Below are 27721 nucleotides of genomic sequence, written 5' to 3'. Positions count from 1 at the left end.
TTACATTTTATAGTGTTTTATTACACAGAACAAATTTTATGAATACAGTATTTTATACACATAATGAAATTTGTATTTGTTGTTGTCCTAAAAGGAAACAGTCACAAAGAGGAAAGAATATACTAAAAGTTTCTTCTATCTGGAGATCTGCAGTCACCAAATGCTTCAAGAATATTGGTATATAGTTGTAGAACAAAATAATCTAAATTAGCAAATATCTTTTAAGAATTAATATACTACTTCATAAAGAAAGAATAAGAACCCTGTATTCATAGTTTTTAATCAATGTATAAAATTCAAGTTTAATACTTGACATGTTAAAAAATTGTAAACCTAATACACTCTTGGAATATTACACTATTATATCCAAATACTGAAACCACTTTTTTTAACATTCAGGTCCTAAGTCGAGTCAATGGTAAATGAATCAACTGGTACTTTCAGAGTAGTAATATTTGGCCTCTTAATTACTGAAGTTGATTGTTGGAGCAAGTCAGTTGTGAGTGAAAACTGCCTTCATCTTACAACACTCTTAAGTAACCATTGTTACAGTCTGGTAAGATAGCAAATGTCTCTTATCAAATATGCAACTTGCAGGAACTTTTGAAACTAATTGACTTCCATTGTTCATCAGCAACGTCAAAGAAAAATTTTGCCCTTATACCATTCTGGCAGTGCCTCAGAAATGATTTTGATGGATTGTCCAAGATGAAGATGATAATTTGATCCACACCCTCATTCACCAAAGAAGTTTCTTCTTGGTGACAAAATTACTATTTGCTTGAAGTTTAGATAATTAATTTAAAAACATTTTAACACACATCAAACTCCGGAACCAGCTACACGTTATTTGCTTATAAACACTGCAAATTTATCATGGTGGACAGTAAAAACGTCAGCATTCATCAGCAATTTTTGTAGTAGGAAATGACAGATGGTTTTCTATAAAGGTAATAATGACAATGCCATAGCATCTGATGTAAGACATGGAACATGTATAGCATATATACAAAATAGAGAAGTCAGAATGAAGAAGTACAAAGAAGCCACAACCTCTTCTATTGCTAGTAACTGTTATGATGCTAACTATAATACAATTTCAGGATGCCCAACATATTAAACATTGTATTATTTACATGTTGCTCCTAGTAAGACATACTTTGTTTTCCCTCTTTCAATCCTTAAAATAATCTGCTTTCCATTGTAAAGAAGAGAAGTCAGTGAGTCTGACCTGATAAACAGTAAATTCACACTTTATAACAATTGCTTCAATGAAAAATGCATCTTTATTCAGTTAGTTTTTTGTTCTGAGCATCTTGTTTCTGTCTCCTCCTTCGGAGCTGCAGCTGCAGCTGAAGTCTGTTTGTGAAGAAGAATTGTTTCCAGCCCATTTCCCGTGCAAGTTCTTTCATTTCAGGTGTAATTGTGTCACACAAGTTCTGCACAATATTTTCCCATAGCGCATTACTGTTACATATCTAGTTGGAAGATAAAGTAGAGGCTTAAAATCACAATTTGGCTTACTCATTGCTGATCATTTTACTACACAAGATGTGTTTAGACAACTGAGATACCTTGTACGAAGGTCACTTGCAGTGAAAGCTGCCCACTTACCTTGAAAGACACTATTAGTTAAAACTCACAATGACATCAGTGGAAGTTTTGCCCAGTGTTGCCAACGCAAGATATTGCATGTTCTTTGAAAAATTTGAGAAGCTTCTTTTGGTATGATATCAGAGGCCTTTCTGCCACGCTAAAAGCAGCTGTAATGCCACATACTCTCCTGGTATGTAATTCATACAGCCCCGCTGAAATTAGTGAAGCTATGTAAGATGATGCCAAAGAACTTGTCAGGATGTAGAAATTGCATCACAGATAAAAATGTGTTTTCAAGGTAAGTAAAAGAAGCAAACTGCCTTTGGACTTACAACAGAAATGCAATTTTAGGAAGCTTTCAGATGCACTGTAAGGATTAAGCCTGTTTCCCAGGAGATGCTTCCGTCTTTCAGAATGACTCCATCAACAGAATCAGATGAAAATATTATAAACAGGAAGAAAAATGAGGTAATTTGTTAGATGATAGAATCATCACGAAAAAAAGAATTAGGAAGATAGTGCCATTGTACATAAGTAAATGATACTAGAGCATAGTAACATTGATCCTTCCTCCAAATGTTCCACTTTTCTGAATGTGTAATTGCAAGGACTTGAGCGGAGTTGTACTAGATTACTCCAATGCAAGTGGCTGGTATGTCTCTCACAAGTAGTAACAGAAACAGAAAAGCAAAAATGCCAGTATAACTTCTGTTACATACTGCTGATGTAGCTGGATACCTTAAACTATTTAATTCACTGACTACAGCAAAGCTGTATCAGAGTATGTGTGGTCCTATTTTTGTTCTTGTGAGAGCGATCATAGTGCAGGCCCACACAACATGCTAGGATATTTTAGCAAAGGAAAAGCAGGGATTATTGGTGCAAAGTTGTTGTAGACGTCCTGAAATAAAGGATATGCATGTTTAAAGTTTTCTTTAAATTTCTGCTTGCTCTCACTCTCTTGCCATTCTGCTGTTACTATGAAAAATGGACACCTTTAAGTTAAAAATATGGAGACTGGTTTTTAGTATCATATATTTGTATTTCCAAATACAGTGTTCTATTAAAAAAAAAATACGGAAATAAAACCGATAATCATTATCATTATTGTGGTTTTCCCTTCCTGCCAATGGCTTCTGAGTTGCGTAAAAACAAATGGGTCTTCCCTTCTGTAAATCCGAATAAACAACGGGACAGCGGGGCAGCCGCTGCCACCCGGTTCACTCTTGCGTTGGGGACCGGGCTCCCTCTGGCGGGAGCAGCCTCCTGGAGCTCACAGAAAGCGGTGTTTTTGTAGTTTTATTTTGCCTATCTAAAGACCTTGCACAAAATAAGCTAAATGAATCCTATCCTGAGCTTGTGTTTGCAGAGATCACAATAGAGCAGTCTGATGAAAAAGTATTTGGAAAACTCACACAGTGCTCCTGTATTTTGTTTCTTTTGAGATGGAGCTTCTTTCACAATACTTAAAAATAGTACCTAGTGAAAATCTAAAATAATTGAAACTTATATTGAAAGCATCTGAATACTCCGGAGAGCCAAATTTATGCTCAGAATTACAGAGTCAGAGAAATGCCATGCTTTGGGTAACCAACGAAGATACCTGTTCAGTTCAGCCTACGAGGATGCATTTCACGGGACGGGACGGAGACTTTCACACTCCACTTCTCAATCCTAAGTGCAGAGACTGTTCTATTTTCCCCGACTTGAAAATCTGAATATGCTATTTTATTATTCTGCAGAGAGCAACATTCCAGCCTATAAATTAGTCTGGAAATGAAAACTCATACTACTGGGTCAAATTTTTAATTCCTTAAAAATACTGCTGAAGAGAAAGAGAATATGACATTACTAGTTGTAATAAGTTATTTCATTGTGCCAAAACCTTATTTTATTATTATGAAACTTAGTTCTTCCTACTATTTTCTTAAGCTTCAAAATACCCAAGGCTTTGTGTTAAACATTAAAAGTTTACTGCCCTCCACAGTACCTCATCCTACTCCACTCACACTCTGCAAACAACAGATGGATTCCAAATACACTAATAATTTCCTGACCGCCCTTCTATCCATTCTCTTCTTCTCTTTTACTTGTTTTTATTCTTTCATCCCCTACTGCTTGTTTCCCAGTCACAGTATCAACTATTTTATCTTCAAACTGAAATAAAGCTCAGAACTCAGCAAGCTTATCTACTTCCATCTGCCCTTCATCTCTAAATTCATGACACGCTGTATTTTGCTATCTTGCCATTTTCTCCTGTGCTCTCTTTACACTATCTCCTATTCCTTCTGCTCACTTGAACTCACTCTCGCTAAAGCACCTATGTCTTTGTAGCCACACCACAGGAACAGTAGTACAGCCATGTCCTCTTGAACTGACAGCATTCCTCCTCAGAACTTTTCTTGAAATCTTGGGCCACAGACTCAAAATAATACAAACCCTGTGAGTAATCTCATCCTGATACAATTTGGAGATGTACTCTGTACCAGAGACATGTCCTGTTCTCCAAACTAAAAGGTTAATCTGTCTCTCTCAAGTCTTTCAGAGAGTATCAAGCTGTCACATCAGAGTCAAGATGACTAAACCTGTTTTTATCTTCCTCCTAAGGTCTCACCATTACTTATGTTTTCAGTAACCGTACAACCCATAACTTGACAGGCTTCATTCTAGGCTCCTACAGCACCCCTGGGGATAAGAATCAAGTTATTTTTCTTTTTAATATGCTTCTCTTCCTATTTTTCATAAGCCAAAATCCTTTTCTCCCCCTACCCGAGTTACTGCAGCAGCCTGTTCTCAGGCTCTGACTGGGATAGAAAATGCAGTTTTGAGGTATTCAGACCCACAAAAGAAAGCTTCCCAGATCACAGCTCTGAACATACTATCTTTCTATCCCTCCAATTACCTGACCCTGCACAGACCAGGAAGTTGGGATAGATGACCTCTCAAAGGCCTCTCAGACACAGCCTAAGTGATCCTATGGCTTTGCTCTTTCTGCACCAACAGAGTGGCCTCATTCTCCTGGGACTTTAGGGCTAGCCTTTCCTATTTGTTACCCCTCATTCAGCACCCTTTAGAGGCTATCCTTAGTTCCAATCAGCCAATAGTGGCAACTTCTGTTATTATTAACTCTTCAAGTTTCAATTCAACATGTTCATACTATTTCCCATACTTTCCTGATAGCTGGAAAGAGCTTCCTAGTAAGCACGCATAACGTCATCTCTTTCTTCTCCTGTGTTTCTCTCAGCTCCTTGCTGTGACGTCTACAAAAATCTTGAAAAAACCCTCCTCTTTCCTTGTGCTCCTGTCTTTTGTGAAAGATTTAGAATGTAAACTCTCTAGGAATGGCAATGATTTTTTTGATTGTTAATGAGTCTAGCATAAGGGGATCCTGGGCTGTGGTTGAAGTTTCTAGACATTACAATAATACAAACCATAATGCAAAGCATAGATTTTACATTTCAAATACTTAATCCTGGAAGTAGTGCATAACACCCAGCCATGGGTTACAATGGAATTATCTGGATCACTGTGTTTATTATATGCAAAAAAGTTTGTAGGATAAGCACAGTCTCTCTAACAGCCTTTCTAAGATCTAGTTTTTATTGCACCCATTCAGTTGTTCAGATGATTAATTTATTGCCTCAAACTTTAAGCAGACAGATTGATGTTAAATGTAAGATGAATCAAATCCAACATGCTGCAAAGCAAAGCTAACAGTTTTAAAACAATTTATATATATTTTTAAATTGTTTTTTTACCATTTCAAATCTGCGTGAAACTTGAGAAAGCCTGGCAATATCTTCAAGCTCCAGAAAGGAAATGATGTACAGGACCAATGGGACAGGAAGCCGTTCCAGGAAGTCATAGTTACCTCGGCACAGATTGAGGACATGTTCCAGAACTTTGGCACCAAACACTATAGCAATCTGAACTGTGATAAGAAAAAGAACAAACACAAAGCCAAACCCCAAGAGACAGATTTGTAAAAGCCTGAAATTTCTTCCCAATAATCCCACATTATTCAGATAAATCTTAAAAAATAAATTTAAAAAAAAAAAATCAAAAAATTCAGCTCTTTTTTTAATATTTTCTAGAAAAAAGAACATGTAGTATCTTACATTGAACATTACTAATTTATAGTATTTCAATTCATCTTAAGAGCTGCTAGTGACATCCAGGAAGCCTGCACAGTAAAACAAGGCTTTAGTTAAAGAACTGTACATTGTCTAGTATACAGCAAACTCTTGTCTCAGCTAAGGAATGTTAAAAACAGTAGCAAAGCTGAACTGAAACTTGTCCAGATACATTTTGTCCACTTTTCCACATACATATGGACTAATTTACATAAAGACTGTGCTATTTACTCAGGAGGAGGTTAGTAAAAACAACTGAAAAAAGTACTTCAGTTGTATGCTTTGGGGAAAACAATGATGGCTCTGACATAAAGAGTCCCTGTAGTTCTGCTTCTTATGTAGGTACAGTTAAACCACTAGAATGAAATTGTGGATCTTATTTCAGACCCTAAATGAAGATACACTCAGGTTTACTCTTGAAAACAGGTGTATTCTCTTGAGGGAAGTTTTACCCTCTCCCCTGCCACCTGAGATTCATATACTTGGGAAAGCAGACCTCCTCTGCCTAGGTGTAACTAAGGTGATGTCTACTAAAGATGCTGATGAGGAAAACAGGACTTAATTTGTAAATGACATCTTTCAAGTTCATCATAAAAATAGGACAAATACGAAGTCACATCTGTAACTAATTTTTTTTTTTGTCTGTCCTGTCCTGGTTTTAGCTAGGAGAGTGTTTTGTTTTGTTTGTTTGGTTTTTTTTCCCTTCTTAGTAGCTAGAATAGTGCTGTGTTTTGGATTCAGTATGGGATTTGATATGAAAAGAATGTTGATAATGTACTGCTGTTTTTAGTTTTTGCTAAGAAATCAAGGACTTTTCAACTTCACATGTCCTGCTAGAGCACAGGTACAAAAGAAACTGGGAGGAAGCACAGCCAATGCAACAGACCCAAACTGGCCAATGGAATATTCCTTATCATACAACATCATGGTCAGTATATAGATGAAGGTTGATTGGAAAGCTCACTCTCACTTCTGGGATTGTGGTTTCAGGATTCTCTTTTCTCTGGGATTGCTAGCTGGGAACAGGCTGGGCATTGGTCAGCAGGTGGTGGGAAATCATATTGTGCATTACTCGTTTGTATTTTCTATGATTACTATTATAATTATTTTATTTTAATTATTAAATTGTTTTTATCTCAACCTATGAGTCTCCTTAACCCTCCAATTCTCCCCTATTCCCCAAGGACGGCAGAGGGCGAGTGAGCAGCTGTGTGGCATTTGGCTGCCAGCTAGGTTTAAACCATGACACTGTACATAATCAGAATACAAGAACAGCTTATTGGAAAAAAAAAATCTCACCAATGCAAGGTGTTTGAGTGCTACCTAGTCTCTTGGGCTACAAAAGCCTCAGATCTCAATCAAGTCTCAATTTTCAGACCAGGTCATTGCTCAGACCTCAGTTATTTGCTGCAGTTGCTGAATTAATACGTCTTTGGCTTACTATTTTCAGGAGACTGTTTCCTCTGTGAGCCATGACCAACCATACCTTTTGACATGACATCTCTTAAAACTAATCCATTACTGAGAACCAAGATTGTAAGAAGATGCAAAGCAATAACTACTTGGGACACATAGTCCCATGGAACTTTGGGAAAAAGAATAATTACTTCAGGTGTTCTCAGCAGCCAGTCTATCAGCACCAGGTTGTAAAACAGCTCTATAATTCTACATTTTGAGGTTTATTTAGTGGTGTCCTCACTACTTTTCTTTTTCTGGCTGTATGCTCTTACAGTTATGTTGCACTTGCATAATCCCAAGTACCTGTTGCAGTTGGTGTTACTTACGTTAAATCAGATTGGGAATCTGGGTAGCTCATGACATGGCCATAAAAACAAATGTGCTGGCACACATAAGGACTGAATTGTTTGCAATAAAAATATTGCTTTCTGGCCTATTTTTGTTACTAATACCTCTGTCATTGTTTTATAATAAAAATATCAATGTTGCTGGGATTTATCATGTATTTATATTTACTGTTATATCTTTTTGTTTTTCCAGTATCCATGCATTAATTAATAAATTCATACAAAAAAGCCTGTTAGCCAAAGCAATCACATCTTTCATGAAAGTTATTACAGATCACTATTGCTAGATTATTCAATTATATGCCACAGAAAATTTGTCATTATTATTGTCATCTTACTATGAAGAGATGAATCATCCAAAAAATCCTCCTGGGATTCTTTAATTTCTCCAGGTCTTGATTCACGAAATTCATTCCTAAGTGAGATTTTCCACCACCTGAAAATTACCTACAATTGTGGAAGAAGAAAAAGAAAAAAAGAAGAAATGAATATCAGGTACCATGAGATAAATACATTGCTAAGATTCAGGACTCTGGTTGTGTAAATATTACTACATTCCCAAAACAAAGTTATCATAAGAGATCAGACCATGGTTACACTACCAGCAGCACTACAACATGCTTCAAAGGACAATAAACACCCCACAATGCACCTAGACAAGTGTGAAATATTTTTTACACACAAAGAAAATGTACTCAACCCCTGCATAAAAATTGTTCCTAAAAATTAAAACACGTTTAATGACATATCAACTTGCAAAACTATAAACATTCTCTTTTTGGTTTTCATTTAGTTGCAGAAATACAATTCATCAGGCATTAAATGATGTGGTTAAGTAGAAATACCCATTCAACTGCTCAGGCATTCAAAAGTGGCAGTATTAGAAGTTAAACTGTCATTTAAACATTTTGTTAAAATCAAAACTAACACAACAGTTAAAAGGTCAGCAGAGACTGTCTGAAAACTCTGCAAAAAGCTCTCCAGAAGTACACATTCAACTCAGATTTTCAGAGTCAGAAAAAGAAGCCTGCACTACAAAGCATGCAACTGAGACAAAAGATTAATATGAATAGTAAATTATGTAGCTATGAAATGATGGAGAACAGGCAGCCCTGGCTATCAGTAATTTCCCCAGAGTTCTCTTAAAACATTACATATGTGCTTGAACTGTGTGTCAGCTTTTAATATTGGCTTTTGTTTTGTTGCTGTCACAGCTGGGTCTACAAGAAGAGGAAAGTCAGAATCACATCTCTTCCTTCACACCAGTTGCTAGCAAAGATCACGCTCCAATCCAGAAGTAGGATTCAGTTGCTGTTGTAGGCAAGGTTAAAAAACATAAATCTTGCAATCTTACTAATATTAATCTGTTTTATTTCTTTCCATTTCATTGAGAAAAGTGAGGATTGTACACATTGTTACATGTACAGGTGAATTCCTGACACACTGAGCAATAAAACTGACAAATGAGAATACTAGTGAGGTATACACTTATAAACACACACACGTGTATATATATAAAAATACACTCCATAGAGTTATTTTTTCTACTGGCACGTAGAAAAGGAACATTAAAAGCAAGCCTCGAGTTAACTGTCAAGAAGCCACAGAAAACTACTCACATATACTGACTGAGAGCACAGAGTTAAATTTACTATTACAAATCTTAGTTCTGGCAACAGTGGTTTACATCTGTCAACATGAAATTTAACTTTAGATGTCTCTGGTATTTCAGTGTCAAAGTGAAGATTTTAGAGTTGAGAATTAAGTATTTTTGACTCCTAATGAGTTGCATTAACTTTCATCATTAATTTTCAAATTAAAGCTCAGATTCCAGGCAATCTGCTAAGGCAGGCCCACACCTATCATTTCTGTATTTTTCAAGTCTTGCTTGTATCCTGTTGACATCTTGTATACAGTAACAGTAAGTAAGTTTGAATAAAGGCTTAACATCTACATTGGAATGTCAAATACAGTCAGCTAAAATTTATTATTTTGATGTTTATTGTGGCTAATATCATTATAGGGGGTAATCAGAATTACTAAATCATATTTCTGATAGCATACATACAAAATAGCTTCAATTAACTCAGACATATCTGCAATACTCTATAAAATAACCCTTATTATGTGAATGAAAGAAAAAACATCCTACTCAGTTGCATAAGTTCATCTTATTTTACAATGACACACACAATCTTTATTCCTTTGCAGTGAAACAGTTGCCTCTTTGAAGGGAAAAAAATCCCATTCATCCATTTTGCATTCTAGAATTTAATATATGGAAAAGTACACCCCTGAAACATTTTATAATAGCAGAATTAACATTTCTGTAACATACAGGCACAGTATAGACCGCCACATTACTAAAATAACAACACTTAATATATTAGTGGTAATATGAGAATACAATGCAATAGAGATTATAAACCACTTGTCACTGTTTCAGTGATGATCTTAACTACCTGGGAAGGCTTTAGAATTAGTATGTTTGTAGCCCACTGCAGGGATAATAGGACAGTGAATGCTGTACTGCACTTCCAAAAGCTCTTTTTATCTCTAGCAACGCAGGGAGAATCAGCACATAAGGCTACTTCCATTCTTATTTGTGAACAGGAGGTGAGAATACGGTCAGAACAAAACTGATATGCAAATGGAGAAAGAAAAGACATTTTCCTACATGTTCCTCAGCTTGCATACCCTTCAAAAGGGTATGCAAGAATACTGTATATTATAGGGAAAAAAAAAAATATCACTGTTAAAGGAGAAAAGAAACCTGGTTAATATGCTTTCTCTTGGCCTTTTCATGTTACTGTTGGAAATGACGTTTCTTAAAAAAAACCCCACCCAACAAAAAAACTCCCATTTCTTGGCATGGAAATGGAATGCCAAGTGTAACTGAAAAAGAAAATAGCCACCTGCCCCCAAAAACACTTACCAAAAATGATTAATGATGACTGTTGCTTTTCAACTTTTGAACTTTAATACCTAAAAACATTCTTCAGATTAATTTTCTGTACAACCTTATAGATTTAACTATACACAAATTTAGAAGTCTTAACTCTTAAAAAAGCAGAACTATGCTGCACAACAAGTTACAATGTGTTGTGATTCATTATAAAATAAATACTTTTCAGCCTGGGGTATACAGACAATGAAATTAAGTGTATAGAGATAGCAGATGCTTGCCCAAATTCTGCACTGGTATAAGCAAGACAAAGTTTTCACAGTAAGTATTCTACATATTTTTTGTTCAGTATTTTGTGGGTATGAGTGTATTTATTTATAATATAAGTTTATGTATACACAGGTGTACAAGAACATATTTAATCCAAATACTAGAGTGTGCATATGTCTGTGCAGACTCTTGAATAACATCTTTACACAATCCAACCAACCCTAAAATGGAACACTAAGTCAATACTCTACAAATTAAATACCTCTGTCCTATTTTTAAAGCAATTACAGTAGATGTTTTAACATCGTTAAAAAAAATTTACTTTCTAGTAGTATTGTTGTACAATTATAAACTCCAAAGGATTTTAATACTAACTTCAAAAGCTTAAAAAAATTACAGAAATACATATTTCAATAATCTCTCCTCTTCCTAATTGTTATACTAGGAAGCACAGACCTATCTGCCAGAAAGGGAAGATCAGGCCAATGCGCAGAGGCACACAAAAAGTAAAATATTCAAGTATAATATAAAATGCCACTGTGTATTTTCTCAACACTATTCTTTGATTTACAGTGGAACAAACTGTCAATAGCACTTCCTGATGTACAAATATTCAGGGCAAACTACAGTTACCTTGGTAATCTGTTAGCACACAGTTGTTTCAAAGAAAAATATTGCACAGATTTTGCAATACCTATACTTTTTGCATAGATTAAAAAGATGAAGAATGGAAAGATTATAAGTGCATCCTGGTTACCATGGACACATTTCATTCTTGATGTTATTTGGAGGTGCAAGTGTTAAAGCAATTCACTACCACATTGCTTAATCCACCGGCATTTCTTCATGAAAAAAAGCAAGAGGAAAGGATGAGCAGAACCAAATCTAAACTGCAGCAACCAGCCAAGGCTTCAGATAAAAAAGTCATAGCAATTTTTTTAACAAATAAAACTACTACATTACTTATGTGAAAATTAGCAAGAAATAAACTATTTAGGAAATGTCTATTGTCAAAATTAATCTGGATTTAGATTACCAGAAACACAGTACTATCTATATTGTATGAGAAAATAATATTTGAATTTTGTCATATGGTGAGCTGTCTTTTAAGGTTGCTGGGCTCAACCCTCCCTTAATTTAATCTATTTCGGAAGTTATCAAACTAGAGACAAGTCTCACATGACAGACTCATATTGTATAATGAGTGTGTGAATTCATGGTGTGAATGCCCTGTTATAAAGGCACATGTGAGAAACCGTTTTCTTCTCCAATATACATTTTTAGGATTTCAAACTTCTCCAGACTCAGCTTTCTGCTTTGCTTAAAACTAGTAACTCAAAATGTAATTTCTCAGATTACAGGTTATTCGGAGATTAATTTCCCTATTTTTCCCTTAGATTGTTCTACTTTAAATAGTTAAACATTCATTAGAGGAGAAAGGTGACTCCAGAATGTAGAAAACAGTGCTTGCTGAAATTGAGGAGATCTAGACTGAAATATTGTCCTCTGTCTCAGGTGAATAACCTAAATCCCCAGTCTTCTTTTTGGCCTTGGATTTGTCACTGTAGTCCAAGCTCTCATATCCCTGTGCAGTGAGGAGCTATTGCGTCTTCTACTGAAAAAAGCAGTCACATTCTCAGTCAGTGACTTTACCTCTACTAAATCCCTTCTCCCAGACTGTTTTATCCCATATTCTACTACTTTTCCACAGATTTTTTAAAAAAATAAATATCTGCTTCTGGATAGGTTTTGTGGATTGGAGGAAACTATAAAAATTTATGTCGCCTTACTAATTGATTTCAATCAGTAATTCAATCAGTAATTGTATTCAAATGCTTCTGTCCCTCATTTTTATCTCATTTTCTCTTGCAGAATATTGTTGCATTTTTGCTACAATTTCAAATAAATCTATTATTTTTAAAGCATTAAATTTTCATGCACCTCAGTGTAGAAGTCATCTATTTCCAGTATCGAAATCACCCATTTCACCCTCACATAAATATTTACAAAAAAGTGGAATAAATATCAGCATTACTGAAACATCTTCAAGGAGATAACTATAAGAGAGGTTTTTCTAAAGCTATGATCTCTATGCCTAAATATCTTTCAGTTAATTGATTGCTTGAAGCCAGTATCAGCTAATCTGTTGTCTAAGAGTTTGTAAACCTAAGTTCAATTACCAAGCCATGCCTTCACTAGATATCTTTTTAAAATTCTGAAATTAATTAGCGCAGTGAAAACTACCAGCTTACCTGCTTCCTTCATCTTTTCAGTCCCTGCTAGTGCAGACGCAATTTTACTTATGAAAAAGCACTCCTCCTGTCATAGATTTTTCTACTTTCATTCTAACATAGCTGCATCTAATTGAGAGGCTGATACTATAGTACTGTAAAGTTTTTCATGCAGTTGCAGCTACATCCACACTACAGCTTTGACTGCCTAAATAATAAAGGAAAATTTGAATAGGACAATAGAAATCTTTAGGCTCAGACAGAGCTATGCTCATTCTAGGTGAAGTAGGCTTCTAAGTCACTTCAAAAAATGCAAAACAGGTACCTTAAAATTTTATTCACTTTTCATCAAGAAGAGGCAACCACATATTATATCTAAACTATGGAACCAAGTAGCACCAACAATGCACAGGTATTTGCAAAAGAACTAAAATAAAATGTTAAATAACTTTATAAAGAGGTAGAGTGAGGTTATCCTTATGCATTGACACTGATGCTGCTAAAGCAAATGCTATTTTTATCCCTGTGGGATAAGCCTTTGAAGAACAGTAACACACATGGGCAATTGTTTCATGTAATGCTACTAATGGCACATTGTGATTAACTTAAAAGCAAGAATGCAGATCTTGTGGAACTGAAGAATCCGTTAATTCTCCTTTTTCCCTCTTGTCCCTAAACCCAGTTAGATTCTTGGCAATGAAAAGATATCCTTTGTTTAAATAAATATTGCCACTGTGCATTCATACAGCATAACAAGCAACATAAAGGTATCTCACAAGATGTTGTGAAACAGTTAAAGAAATTAATAGTTACAGAGATGACATTTAACAAATATTACCAAATATTCATAACATGATCTTGGCACAGTTACACAGAAACTTTTTTTCCTAATAATTGCCTCACTATCTCTACACGAAAGAAAATGGCAGTCACTCTCATGTTTAAGTTCGTTAATGATGGCTACACAAAAATCTTGCAAAGATAAGCAGCTCTTTCATATCCATTACTTGCACTAAGGCGTTTTTTTTTCAGCAGAACCTAAGCCTTGCCAGAGAGGCATCTTTTGCCAGTTTTACAAAATTCCATCAGCATCTCAATCTGTGAACACTGAGGTTTCTCTTTTGTGGCCTACTATTGATTTTTTCAGAGCCCTGCTATGATGTTGTATGGAGCTTTTTGGCAAGTATGATGACCTGAGGACACTTACCTGAAAACTCAAACTTTTGTCTAACTATGCTTGTGTAGCATGTATGGATATAAAGTAAACGTTCAGCTCGTTATTTCAGTCCTTTGTAAATACAAGGATATGAAGAAGAGCCAGCAGAGGATAAGGATGGGTGGCCTACTTTACACCATCATTACCTTATGACGTTTAGCTTGACCTAGAGTGTAAAAATAAGAATTCACAATGAATTCACTGTCCACCAGGAAAACCTGCCATTTCTAGCTTCCTTATTCCATTAAGACTGAGATTAACACAAAAACCAAACAAAACTTTTAATATATGTTTTTAAGTCTCTTATTTTGGAGATTTTGGGTTGCTGTAATAAATGTAAGAGCTGAAAAGCAGTTGTAATCACTCATTGCTATTGAAGATGGATAGCTTCCATCTTTATCTTCTAAGCAACAACAGAAAGTCAGCTGAATTTAATAATTGGGTTTTAAGATCATAAACATGAGTAGCTTAATACAAGACAAAATGCTCTAAAGCTACTGCTAAAATATTTATCTAAACACTTTAGATGTTTAATGCTTGCACTAAACTAGTAGCTCCACATCATACAACTTCACCAGTACTGTCCTGAAAGTGATTAACACTCATATCTGATTAAATAATGTGTTCATTTACCAATGAAAAACAGAATAATAGAAGTCTCCTTATAACACATTGTGGCGCTAGATCCATCTCCTCAACCTGATCATTCCGCTATTACAGAATGGACATACTGGTGAGTCTTGCAAGATGTTCAGAGAAAAAACAATACTGTATGAGACAGGTAGAAGGACACAATTAAGAAGAGTAAATCAATATAGTAATATTTAACTCTGCTTTTCCCAATGGATATTGCTGTGAAAATAGTTGTAACGGAAGGGGATAACATAATCAGCAAGACCACTCTTCTTCCACACGACATCAATAGAAAGACTTAATATGTTCACCAATTAAAGTAAGTCTCCAACTGTGCTAGGCTACTGAGCAGGCAAGCTTTTATTGCTGCTCTACAGTCACTTTTTAAATATTCTTTTACTTTCTGACCAGCTACTCCGGGACAATGTCCCACCTGTCCTCTGACTAATTAAGTAGCATCAGTCCTGTTACTTGTATGTATCTGTGCCTCCTGCCATTTATAACAGATCTCTGTTAAAAAAATAATCAGCACTAACGTTTAGATAGGAATCAATAAACACAAGTGTATATAAATATGGATGTCAATATTTGCAGAAAAAAATTAATTCTTGTGAGTTAGCAACAATTTAAAGAGAAGACTGGTTTATCTGGATTAAATTACCATCTTCAAAGATCACCATTACTTTGTCTTGATATACTGAAATTCACATCATAAAACTCTTCAGTTTATTGAAGCATATAGAACACATGTGAGTTAAAACTAGCACATTTATAATACACTTAAAACTTAAGACCTACTTAAATTACTTTTAGCGTGAATCTCAAGGCAGTGAGGAATAGTCACATAATGCTGTTAAGGTACAACACTTATGAACTGCAGATCTGCATGTTTCTTTGGAAAGATCTAGAAAGTAATAATATCTCTCTAGCCTGTAGAACTTGCTGAATATAACCAACCAACTGTGCTACTTCCATTGCAACTGTTTTCTTTAACAAACATCCAGTAGTCTTAATTACAAGCTCCACAAACTATTTCATAACTATTACAATATATAGCGCTTTTTCTACGGTCTTGATGAAATGTGGATTCAGGAGGGGTTGTGTGATTTGAAGTTTTTAATCAGAGAGATGGAAGTATGGAAGAAAACAGAGTTGTTATGACTGCTTTGACTTTTTTATTTTTTTTTTTATTTTTTAAATACAGCCTTTATTTTTCTGCTCGATTTTGAACATTTGCAATTAAAACTGTTACTTTGCTATGACTGGTGAAAGGAGATTATTTTGAGAGTCTTGATTTAGTTAATATGCAAGAATGTGAACAGTGTTCACTAGCAAATGCAGCCTGGCAGAATGAACTACACTGGTTTTGGGATGGGGGTGGTGGTGGAGGGTGGGTGTGTGTTTTGACCTGCTCCATAGGATATGGCAGCACAAAGGACTATCAACAGTTAATGCAACTAATAAAGCCTTCATTTATTTAGGGTTCCCAGACATCTTTGAAGGAAATCTTTCTAGGAGTAAGAACAAAAAATGAACCACATCTGGGTGGAACAGTGCAAGAGTTCAGCAAACTGAAATTAAACCAAACCTTTCTGCTTTGGTTCTGAAGGAAAAGAAAAAAATCACTATTAACAACAAGATAAAACAATTTAGTTAGCAAACAAAAAAACCCCAGTGACTGCAGTACAGTACAGCTGTAAAGACAATGGCATATGGAAAGAAAGATGATTTCCTGGTGTCAATCCAAACTGTTTTGTGAGTTGTTATTAACAAATATTTCAAGTGCATGGAAAAGAAATGTCACAACCCCAAAATTTCATACGTAGCAACTATGAAGCTGTTCATTTTTCCCCTGCTTCACTCTGAAACATCAACCCACTTAAACTAAGGGATTAGCTCTGCATGCACATGTGTGCATGACTACCAAAGGCTTCCACTTAAAGTATCTGAAAAACATTTTAGTAAAATACAGGAGGAAGATGGAATAAAAAGCTTGGAAAAAATAATTGTCTTTTCCTTTGGGGAATGCAGTAGTTATGTTTGAACAAGAAATCTGCTGCCTTGCCGTGATCTCTTCACTTCCTCTCAGTTACATACCTGGTTTATTCCTATAGTAGTATCTTTCCTCATTGGTTTTCTCAGAGCTTGCAGGGAAGAAAAAAAATAAAGGCAAGAAAATAAACCAAAAAAAAAAAAGCTAAAGATCTTTATTACAGATGCTTACAGCACTGGTGCTTTGGATGCTAACTTCTATTTTTATACAGACTTGTGCACACAGATCAGAGGAAACAATACAAGAGCAGAAGAGTGAAAGACAATGCAGAAGGGAGGGAAGTATTTGCTGAGGGGAAAGCAACACTATCAGAGGGAATAAAAAATTACTCTTGAGGATCAGAGTCTTCAATTATAAGCATGATACTTGCCATTTATTAATGTGATTAAACAGGCAGACCTAGATAAGACTACCACAAAGAGATTATTCCACTATTTAACAGAACAAAGGATGCTAGCTAAGTGCAAGACATAACATTCCTTTCTAGATGGATAAGACACTGACAGGTCTCATTTAAAACCATTTCTTTTAGTTTTGTCCTCCTTACTTCAGCTTCAAGGTCTCCTGGTCGCAATTTCAGGTTTAGTCTATGCTTTAAATTTCTTCTTTTTTTCTTTTTCTTCATTAGAGTAAAACACCCACAAAAACTAGAACAGTCAGACTTCCTGCTATGTGTATAAAAAGTCCTAAAATACAGTAGTGTTACAATGGAAAGCCCTTTTCCAGGCAATCTGCATCTCCTTTAGCAGGGTATGTGAACATAACTGGCAATCCTTTTTATTTCAGATGAACTCTTAGTTCAGTCATCCCACACTGTTCCCTTCTTGGATACTTCTTATCACCCTGATTTGTATGTATCTGCAACCAGTCTAATCTAATACCTGCTTAAAACTGTTTTCCTGTATTCTTACATGGTCAGCTCACTTTCAGCACTGATGTCTCTTACTCTAAATTTTGAGAAACATCTATTGCACAGCCCCCTAAAATCTCATCACAATTTTTAAGAACAGATTAACTCTCAATGTGTTTTTCAGAGTTCCCTTGCTGTCTATTTACAGCTTTAATTCCACCTGATCAAATAACAGGAACACTAAAGAATCCATCACTTCATGGAGGCATTCTGATATACTTGATTCCTACCCATGTCTCCAGTTTTCAGAAAAAGCTGTGGTGACAAGTATGCCTTTTTTTTTTTTTTTCTATCAGTTGTCAACTCAGTACTATAAATGGCCTCTGAAAAGTTTTTTTTAATTTCTGTTTTTTCAAACACTAATTTTGTCCAGTCCAGTTTTAACTACTTGCTTTACATTAAACTTAACACTTGTTACCTGTAGGTTTCAGTCTCATTGTAAACTGCACAGGAGGGAACAACTGCACGATTCAGCTGTAGCACCAATTTAGTGAATGCCGAAATCTATCCTTTCATTATCAGTTGTCATGATAATTTGATGTGCATGCATATTAAAAACATACATGGCATTTTCTGTCACAAGTATCGGCTTGCTCTTTTGAAGCTTTCCAGCCACACAGCTTCTCTTCCCTGCAATCCCCATTTGTTGTCATTCCTTCCACACCATTCGCTATCATCCTCTAGCTTCAAACACTCTCCTAGGTGTCTGCTTCTACAAAATCGTTTTGCCTTTTTTGACAAATCATTTTGATCATTTTACTGTGCACTCGTGTTCTTTCTTCTAGTTACTACACTTCTCCAGATAATTTGTCTAATTCAGGTTTCATCCAACAAATGACATTTACACTAGTTGCATCCAGTGCACAAGTTTAATCTAATTTAAAGAAGTCCATCCAAAAGCTGCAGGCACTTTTACTTTGGTTTAATTTGGGCTTATTTCAGTTTAACACAAATTGATTTAGTTTATACCTAATAAAAATCAAGTAAATCTTTACAATAAGCATCCACAGAGCAGTTTACATGAGCTTTAGCAAGTTTGTTTAAAAACAAATTTTAATTTACACTGGTGCATATTTAGATAAGATCTTTCATAGCCTAGCACACCTTGAGATAAAAAAACCTGATCTTTTTCTAGCTTTGCCTTCTACTCTTTTTTCTTTCTTCCTTCCCTTGAACACATTACTGAGTGCATTTAATTGATTTTTGATAAATGAAAAAAGTATAAATATATGGTACACCTACTCAAGCAAACATATCTGATGGTTCTTCATGATGAATGCTGTTGTGTATGTGGAAAATGAAATAAGAAAAACTGCTCTTGGTTAATAAAAGAAGAAATAATTATTTTCCTAACTCGAATCAGGAAGAAAGAAAACAAGACAGATAGGAACACAAACTTACCTTTGGTAACACAAAAGTAGATTTACTCCTGAGGTTTCCCAAGACAGAGAGCAACAGGGATAAGGGATGTACTACCTACAGTAAGGCAAGTGAAGAATATAACTGAATCTTTCTCTGGAAGAACAAGCACTGACAGTAATGAACATGTAAACAACAGACACTCAGGTACAGTAGGAAACATTTACTTAATTAAGCAGAAGATAGTGGTGATTGCTTACCTTGAGAAACTACTACACCTTCATGACCTGAAAATCATTCTTGGCAAGTAGAACTAGATCGAGCATGACACCTTTGAAGAAAGCCACAAATATTAAAGCCATGCATAAAATGTAAGATAAAATGGGAGCTTAAACACTGCAATTCAGTGTGGTACTGCTGTTCTGTATACTAAAGACTAGTTATAAGTGGACAAAAACCAGCCTAGACAAAAGAAAAAATTCATCTCTAGGCTACCAGTGATACAGAAAACCTGATTAATAGCAATTAACTAAATTAACTAAAATTACTTTATTATCTTTAACATTAATTGAAATTGATATGAGAATATTCCAATGCATCTTCAAAAATCAGCTCAACCACTGTTGAAAAAGGAATTTTGTAAGCTCACATGACAGTACTGAATTATCATAGGCTCACAACCAACTGAACTTCACAAGTAATAACCACTTAAGGACTCAATATTAGTTGTCTCTAATCTCAAATTCATAAATTAATATTTCACGGAGTTAAGCATTTCATAATGTTCATGGGGAAAGAAAAGAAAGCAACAACTCAGCTAGAGAATTGAGTCTTCTGAGAAGGAAAAACCCCACCACTTATATTGCTGTATGTGCTTCTGCAGAGGAACCTTGATCCACCAATAAGGAAAGCCCTGAAATGCCAAATTGCTACTGCAACACATCACAAATTGCATATCAGTTGTTAAAGTAAAAATTTTCCTATTTCAGTTGGGTACTTTTGCAGGATTACATCTTCAGTACTGCAGCATGACCAAAGAATTCCCCAATCTTCCCCAAAACCTTATGGATAAGATCTAGCAACTGCATACATCCAGAGGTGGCGTTATGGAAGAAGTGAGAGATACTATCAGGTATCCAAACTATAACACAACATCCCAACATTACTAAACCAACATATTTTAGCTTTGGACAGAAACATCTGACAACAATATTCATGTTTTTCCAATACAGCATTATTTCCCCAGAGAAACTATTTCTATTTTCCAAGCAGCTCTACTGTTTACTTAGATAGCTGAATTAGAGACAGTGAAAAAGCAAAGATTTCCCTATGTATTGTAGGTTTAACAAACATTCTCCTGATAATAATTGCTTAATACTGTGTGATACCATTACCATAAAAGTGTTCAATTATTTTGGAAATACACTTTTTCAGCATAATAGATCATTTCCTGAGCTGGAACAAAATGGCTTCCTCCTCCTTAAGTCATCAAACTGTGCTTGAAATAATTCTAATTTAAGACAACAATGAAGAGTTGATAGTTTTATGCAATTACATAATATATACAAATATAATATTACTCTACACAAATACCTCATAACAAAACAATCATTTTTTAAACTCCCTTTATAGAAATTTCTGTGCTCTTTTTGTTTGTTAAGAACTCAAATTCTCCCTTTGAAATGTCAAAAAAGAGACTTGAATAGAATTGGTCCAGCTAGGCAACAACTGGTGTGGCATCCTTCAGGTTTCAAATGCAAATAAAATAGTATGACTTTGAAAAAGGTTCATCTCCAACAGATCTTTACTTAAAATCAGAGTTATCTTGGAAAAAAAAAAATGTTTCATATAACACAAAATTAATGTCAGCTTAATTACTATAGTAACATCTGTTAATTTTTTTTCCCCCCAATCCATCTGGTTGAAGCACTTCAAATGGCATCTTGTGCCAATCAAATAGGTTATATATCAAGTGTCATCATTAAGACTTAAAAACAAGCCCAAGATACAAAAGCAATACTTTGTTAATTTATAGTACCATTTTCATAATGAAGTAACTATCCTTGCAGGTTTCGGTAGAGCCTGAAGGTACTCACAACTGAGAAACAACCAGCCCACAAGCAGTAAAACAATCACTTATTAACGTCTCCTAAAACGGAAATTTTATTGAAAATGATAAGTTGCCTTTTTTTTTTTTTAAATTTAGGGTTTATAGAGATCTGACATGAAATATTTTAAATGGAATGTTTAAAAATGTTTTTTAAGATTTAAGTTCAGAATTTTTACTTACAACTGAAAAAGCCAGAAAACAACTTTATTTTTTAAATTAAACCAATTAATTACAGGATCTTTTAAGAAAATATTGTAATTCTCAGTATCCAAAATAATATGCTATGCTCAGAATATATATGATTTAATCAGAAACTGATTGAACATGTAGAAATGAACACTAAATAGGAGCAATGATGGGTAAAAACCAAGAAGAGTCATCAGAACTGTTTGCCTACTTACTTACACTATTTGCTCATCTAGATGTCCTGTATACATTTGTTAGAGAATCTAGCTGCTGATCTCTGACAAAACATACAATTCTGCAGTTACATATTTGGTAAAATTCAGTTACCCTGATCTTTATATGAGCAGATCATATGTGGAATATTGCACAGAATGATGATAGTTTTGCATACATATGATGCCTGCCTTTTACGGGTAAGTAGCGAAACATTTTACTAACATGACAAAATCCTCTGATTAGGGCAGCATTCATTAAATGGTGACAGATGCTAGTATTAATTACATGTTGAGTGGATCATTTTCCCATTACGTTTCTTTTGTTAACAGCCTCATCTTTCTAGTTATCAGCCTGTCCTATAAGCAGATAAGCACCAGACTTTTTTTTTGGGGGGGTGTGTGTGTGTCTATATCCCTTGTTCGACCAAAATGAGAGACCAACCTTTTCTATACTACTCCACCATCTGGATTCCTCTCACAATTTTCAAAACCTTTACTTATCATCTGTTAAACAATTTATGAGAAATTTTATTTTGAAAGGTTATTTGTGCGGCTATCTCAAGTCATCTTATGTTGAAAGCCATATGATTTATTGCTTGCTTTGTACAAACAGATAACATGTATTGTTGTTTGTGACAAACCTTGCCAAATTATAACTGGCATATCAAATATTAATTTGGCATTTCAAGAGTGATTGAAAAACATGTATAGTGAAAGGTAGATGGAAAGACATATGTTAAACAAGTTGCCATCCTTGATGTCAGTCTTGAGACAAAGAGGTTCCCATTCTATGTAATGTTACATGCACTCACACAAACCAAAAACTATCTGCCGTTCCCATGAATTCTAGCAGGATTCCTAGTACACATTTTATGGCCAAGCATGTTTTTTCTATTTGGTACGTTTATCCTGACATGTACACCAACTTCTCCTTCATAACAGCTCAAAGCACTCCTGGAGGGGGAATAAAAAAATAATGATAATAAAAAAAAAGATATTGAAGAGTACAAATGGCAAAGTCATTCGTTTAGAAATAATTTCTGCCACAAACCAAAAGGTTGTAACTTGAAAGTTGACAGAGGAGAAAGACATTGGAATAACAACTGATGAAAGGACGATCAAGAGTCACTAATATGATTTTGGTAGAGAAAGTTAAATATAAACCTAAAATTTAAATCACACAGGATTTTCCAGAAGACACAGAGAAGTAACAATGCCTTTACACATAGCACTCATAAGACTTATTAAGAAAAAAAGTTCTAATGGGAAAAAATGCAGCAAAAAAGATACTGAAGTGACAAGGAAGTAGAGAGCCTGTTTCACAAGGTGAGACTGAAAAAACAAACCCTATCAAGAGAGCATATTTATTAAATATATATAACTTTTTATATATATGTGTATACACACATCTATAACATTGCTACCTACACACAAGGGCAACATTCAAGCTAAAAGATATCCATGCACAAAATAAACTGTAAATTAGTCTGTATATCTGCATTACTAACCATCAGAGAAGTTATGATCTGCAGCAGTTGTTCTGTGTAAAGTAGCAAGGCAAAAAAGCCTCACTACCTTTGAAACACATCAAGTCCCATTTATGCGATGGAGATCTATTATGTGGCTGGATGAAATAGCACGGACTAGGACTTGATGACCTCAAGTCATCTCTTTCAATCTTATATTTCTGCAGCAAGACTGGCAGGTGCCCACACAGGGGAAATATGTGGGATAGTTTCCCTGCATTTGTTAACTTATGATTGCAGCCTTAAAATAGCTACTTGAAAAAAAATTCTTTTCACTGATGGTTCAAAAGATCTCTCCTACACAATTCAACTGGTGGAACTGTATTCTGTGAATACTCACTTATGCATCTGTACCTGTAAACAGTCTACTTTTTAGAAGAGTTACTTGCAATGAGTTACAAGGCTTTTCCCCTTCTCCTTATGCTTCCTCCTTGAAGTAGCTTATGCAGTAACTAGTTGGTAATCTTCCATTCCTAACGTCTCAATGGAAGTGCATGCTTACTCCTTAGTAGTCAATACCTTTGTTTATAAAGTCCTAATTAATGGCTCTAATTTTAAAATGTAACTGAACTTGAATTTGTATCTGGGATGGAAGCTGTCTCTTGTTGCAAAATGAAAAGTTACCATCAGGGTGTCCTTGTCACATTTTTGACACAAATACATCCATAGAGACAAGTGGGGGTATTTCTAGCTATTTTTTTTTTTTCATCCAACTAGTGTTGCATTTGATTGGTCAGAAGAGTTCAAAGTAGCCTCTGCTTTTGTCTGCAGTAGGCCCTGCTTTCCTTTTTTCAGGTGTCCTAGTTTCTCTAGATCTGAGTTAAATACAAACAAGCGTGCTGAAGTACACCTTGCTGTTATAACAATTGCCAACACTGAAAGTAATAAATAAATGTTTTCCAATTTGTTTTTGCAGTAATAATTCACGTACTTACAGCTGAGGATGTGTGCCCCTGTGGTATCATACTTATAGGTATATTTTTGGTTTGTCTTGTCCTCTTTATTTGACTATTGTCCTATACTTAGCTTCAGCAAACTTAGTGTATGCTTAACTCTGGTCTCAGAGATGGCCTTTCTTTTAGTTTACTGTAATTTCAGTTCATTTATTTTTAGTTATAAGATACAATAGTTTGGGCCTACTGTACTGATCTTGAGGCAGTAGCAGACTTCAAAAATGCCTTCTGGAACACATCCCTAGCATATCAGGTCGCATGATGGAAGTTGTAAATTCCCTAGAATGAGGGGAAAAGCTAAACAAAAGCCACAGACATTTCACATGACTTGTTTGAAAACAAAGCCTGCTGCCATGGACTTGCTTTTCCCCCCAGATACGGCTTCCTTGTCCAACTAAATTTCTTGCCCTAACACTCTTAAGACTTCTGTATTTGTACAGAATTTCTGGTTCTATGACAGTTTGACTTGATAGTCAGCTGATACCTGGAAATCCTGGCCATGACCACAGACACACACACTCTGGAGCTGTATAAGACATGCTTGGTAAATTAATAACTTCATCCTGAAGGAGTTGAATTTACTGCTCATGTAAAGCCCAAGTACACCATTCAAAGTAAGGCAGCAAGCACAGAAATATGGAACCATGCAGCCACAAACTCCGTTCTCGTTTTTAAAGAAAAACAATGGATGTTTTGAAACCACTGATTTTGAAGAATGGGAGTATTCAAAGCAGCAAATTTCAGCATTCATGTAACTATGTGCCAGGTTGGAGGCTTAGACTGTAAGGTCTTTCAGGCAATAACTATTATTTATTAGGAGACTGCAAAATAGCATACTGGAAACATGAACCAACAACTAGGCTTCCTAGATGCTAACACAGTATGGCTAAATATGTTTTACATGATACATAACTTGGCATGTCAGTGATGACTATACTTTCAGTTACTATTTTTGACACAGATCTCTTCTCAGGAGATCCCATAGCCTCCTGCAGAAAGGCTAACTAGCATCCAGAAGTTTTACATGTACAGCAGTTAAAGCTGTAGAGATTACTTATGTGAAGTTAGTTGCTTTCAGCAATAGTGAATTCAAATGTGATTGAATTGCAAAGTTTTGCTGGAATCAGATACATCAGCTGCAGAGGACATAGTGATATATTCCAGTGTTCACTGTATCATGCTCAAATGATCTTACCATCATAAAATCAAAACCAAGTTTTTGAAATAATCCAAACCAGCTCTTTTTCAATGACACTAACTTCCTGGTAATGCTTTTGTACAATAAACATTTTCAGAATAATTTTACCTTACCTCCACTGACAGTTACAAAGTTTTTTGCGCAGTTTACGTTAACTGGCTTTGGTTTGTTTTAAGGATATATTTGGGCAGCTGAAAACAAAACCAAAAATAGGTACCTGAAGTGTTTGACAGGAAACTGATATAAGAATCAAAAAAAAATTGAGAATAATAATAATATGGAACATCTTATTTGTATTATACCAGTGCAAAAATGAATGGTAAAAAACTCTGTAATACCCAATTACATAGTCCACAAAGAAGCATGGCACTGATATGATTCCCATGAGGTCAATGGGACTGGCCCATTAGAAGACTTCAGGTACAGATAAGCACATATTTCCCAGCTACTGTGCAGCAGTGTAATGACTTTCTATTCTGGTGGAACTCAAAGCTCCCTAAGGCTGCCTTGTCACTTCTACCTTAAAACAATTTTTTTGAGGAGAATGAAACCAAAACACCTTTTGAAACTGCTAAAGACACTGGTGATTTAAAAAGAATATCTTAGCACCAGAGAGACCAGAAGAACAGCATATAATATACAGAACACAGATAATTTGGAATCGCAGCTGAACTTCAGTTTGTCACCTCCCCCTCCCTCTAATTTCTCGGTTACAAACCTGACAATTCCCTCATCCCTGGAAGAAACTATGTTCACTATTTTGGTTTAGTTTGGGAAAATAAAACAAAAACTTCCTCCTAGTTTCAAAATATATTGGTGTTTTGTTCCCGTGAAACATTTTAAAAGCTTCTCGGAAGAATTTTTTAAACTTCACAACTTCTGTATCAATATGTCCAGCCTGAGACAAGCATCTATGTTCATCTTTTATACACATGAAGTCAGAGGTCCAAATGAAACAAAATATAGGTTTGTATTTTTATTTCATAACCTTACAAACATAATCAGATTTTTAAAATCTCATTCATTCACTGTCAAATATTCCTCATTGATGATTACTATTAGATTATTCTGAAAAATGTTCATATAGCACATTTTGCAGCATATTTCAAAAGAGATTTAAAAAAAAAAAATCTCTTCCAGGATATTTACCATTGCTTATCTCCCTGATCAGAAGACCAGTTATGTACACAGCCATAAGGCAAGACACCTAAACACTTTCAGGTACCATATGGAAAATATACATGGTCTTCCCATTCCCAGATGGGCAGTTTAATTTTAATTTCCTGGAATGAGATGTTAGACTATTATTTCCCTGCACCTTAAGACTAGTTACTCTGAGAGCGCAGCTAAACTTGTCTTTCCTTAGGAGAAATACTGTAACATTACTTAAGGATTTGCTATTTGTTTACTTTAAATGTTAGCATCTCATTATTTGTGAGGCACTTCTGAGAGTAGATTTAAGTTTGGTTTACAGTTACAAAAATCACAGATGCGCATATACTTCTTTGCAAGGCTACTAACGCTGTTTTGAAGGACGTTTTTTCCCCCCCTTCCTCTGGTCCTCACCCAGAGCCCCTTCCCACAGGCTTGCAATACTCCAGGTAGAAGGAATCTCCGGCACACAGAGGCCCCTCATCCAGACACGCTTTCACCTGTGCTACGAAACAATACTTTTTGGTAGCAAATCCTTACCTGGTCCCCAGCTACTTACCGACACCACATCCCAAGGCTGCAGCAAGGTGTTCCCAGCCCTCAGGAGGCCAAACCTGCAGCCCTTACTGATGGCGCCTCCCGGGTCGCTATCTAGCGGTGTTAATAGGTGACCCCCGCGCTTCCCCGGCATGGCGCTGCCAGTGCCTCCATTCCTCACCAGCCCTTCCCCAAGGCCGGACCCTCACTACAGCCGCTGCTACCTCTGGAGCCGGGGGCAGGCCCCAGCTGCCTTCCTTCCCGGCCGGAGGAAGAAAGGACCACTGCAAGAGGAGAGGAAGAGAAGGGCGGGGCAGACACCGCTTCCCTCCCGCGGGCGGCCCAGCACCCACCTCCCGCCGGGTGACGAGCAGCTGGCAGAGGTCCTTGCTGGGGGCTGGGGCCTGCCCGCGCACCTCGAACACCTCCTCCCGCAGCAGCGACGCCATTTTGGGACGCTGGAAGGCGGTGTCTATGGCAACCAGGAAGAGGCGGACATCACGCGGGGTCACCGGGAGCCCAGCCCCCTCTTAAAGGAGCAGGGCCGGCGGCACCGCGGTGGCCGGGCAGGGTCTTCGCCCCCGCCGCCGGCAGAGCCCCGCTCCCCCGCCGGCTCCGCCCCCCTCCCGCGCCCCCCGCCCTCACCCGAGGGGAGACACTTGCGCGGACCCAGGGGTGACGACCCCGGCGGAGGGATACTGGCCGCCGAACGCCGACCCCGCCGAGCGCAGGG

General features: G+C 36.2%; 1 protein-coding gene and 1 long non-coding RNA gene across 2 annotated transcripts; both read right to left on the bottom strand.

The window, feature by feature from the left end:
* On the bottom strand, positions 1–27645 carry FBXO36 (F-box protein 36). The gene is made up of 4 exons (XM_074833774.1): positions 27342–27645; positions 7873–7981; positions 5355–5527; positions 1–1478 (listed from the first exon to the last, which is right to left on the bottom strand). Exons 1-4 carry the CDS (start codon positions 27435–27437, stop codon positions 1287–1289), a joined length of 570 nt encoding a protein of 189 aa, XP_074689875.1. The 5' UTR covers positions 27438–27645; the 3' UTR covers positions 1–1286.
* Positions 15693–27312, bottom strand: LOC141927067 (uncharacterized). The gene is made up of 3 exons (XR_012624284.1): positions 27011–27312; positions 19372–19442; positions 15693–19228 (listed from the first exon to the last, which is right to left on the bottom strand). It is a non-coding gene; the product is annotated as an uncharacterized LOC141927067 (long non-coding RNA).
* Positions 27646–27721: the final 76 nt, after the last annotated feature.

The sequence above is a fragment of the Strix aluco genome, chromosome 9, assembly GCF_031877795.1.
Source record: "Strix aluco isolate bStrAlu1 chromosome 9, bStrAlu1.hap1, whole genome shotgun sequence".
Lineage (NCBI taxonomy): Eukaryota > Metazoa > Chordata > Aves > Strigiformes > Strigidae > Strix > Strix aluco.
The sequence above is the reverse complement of the archived record's forward strand: the minus strand, read 5'-3'. Positions and strand labels throughout refer to the sequence as shown.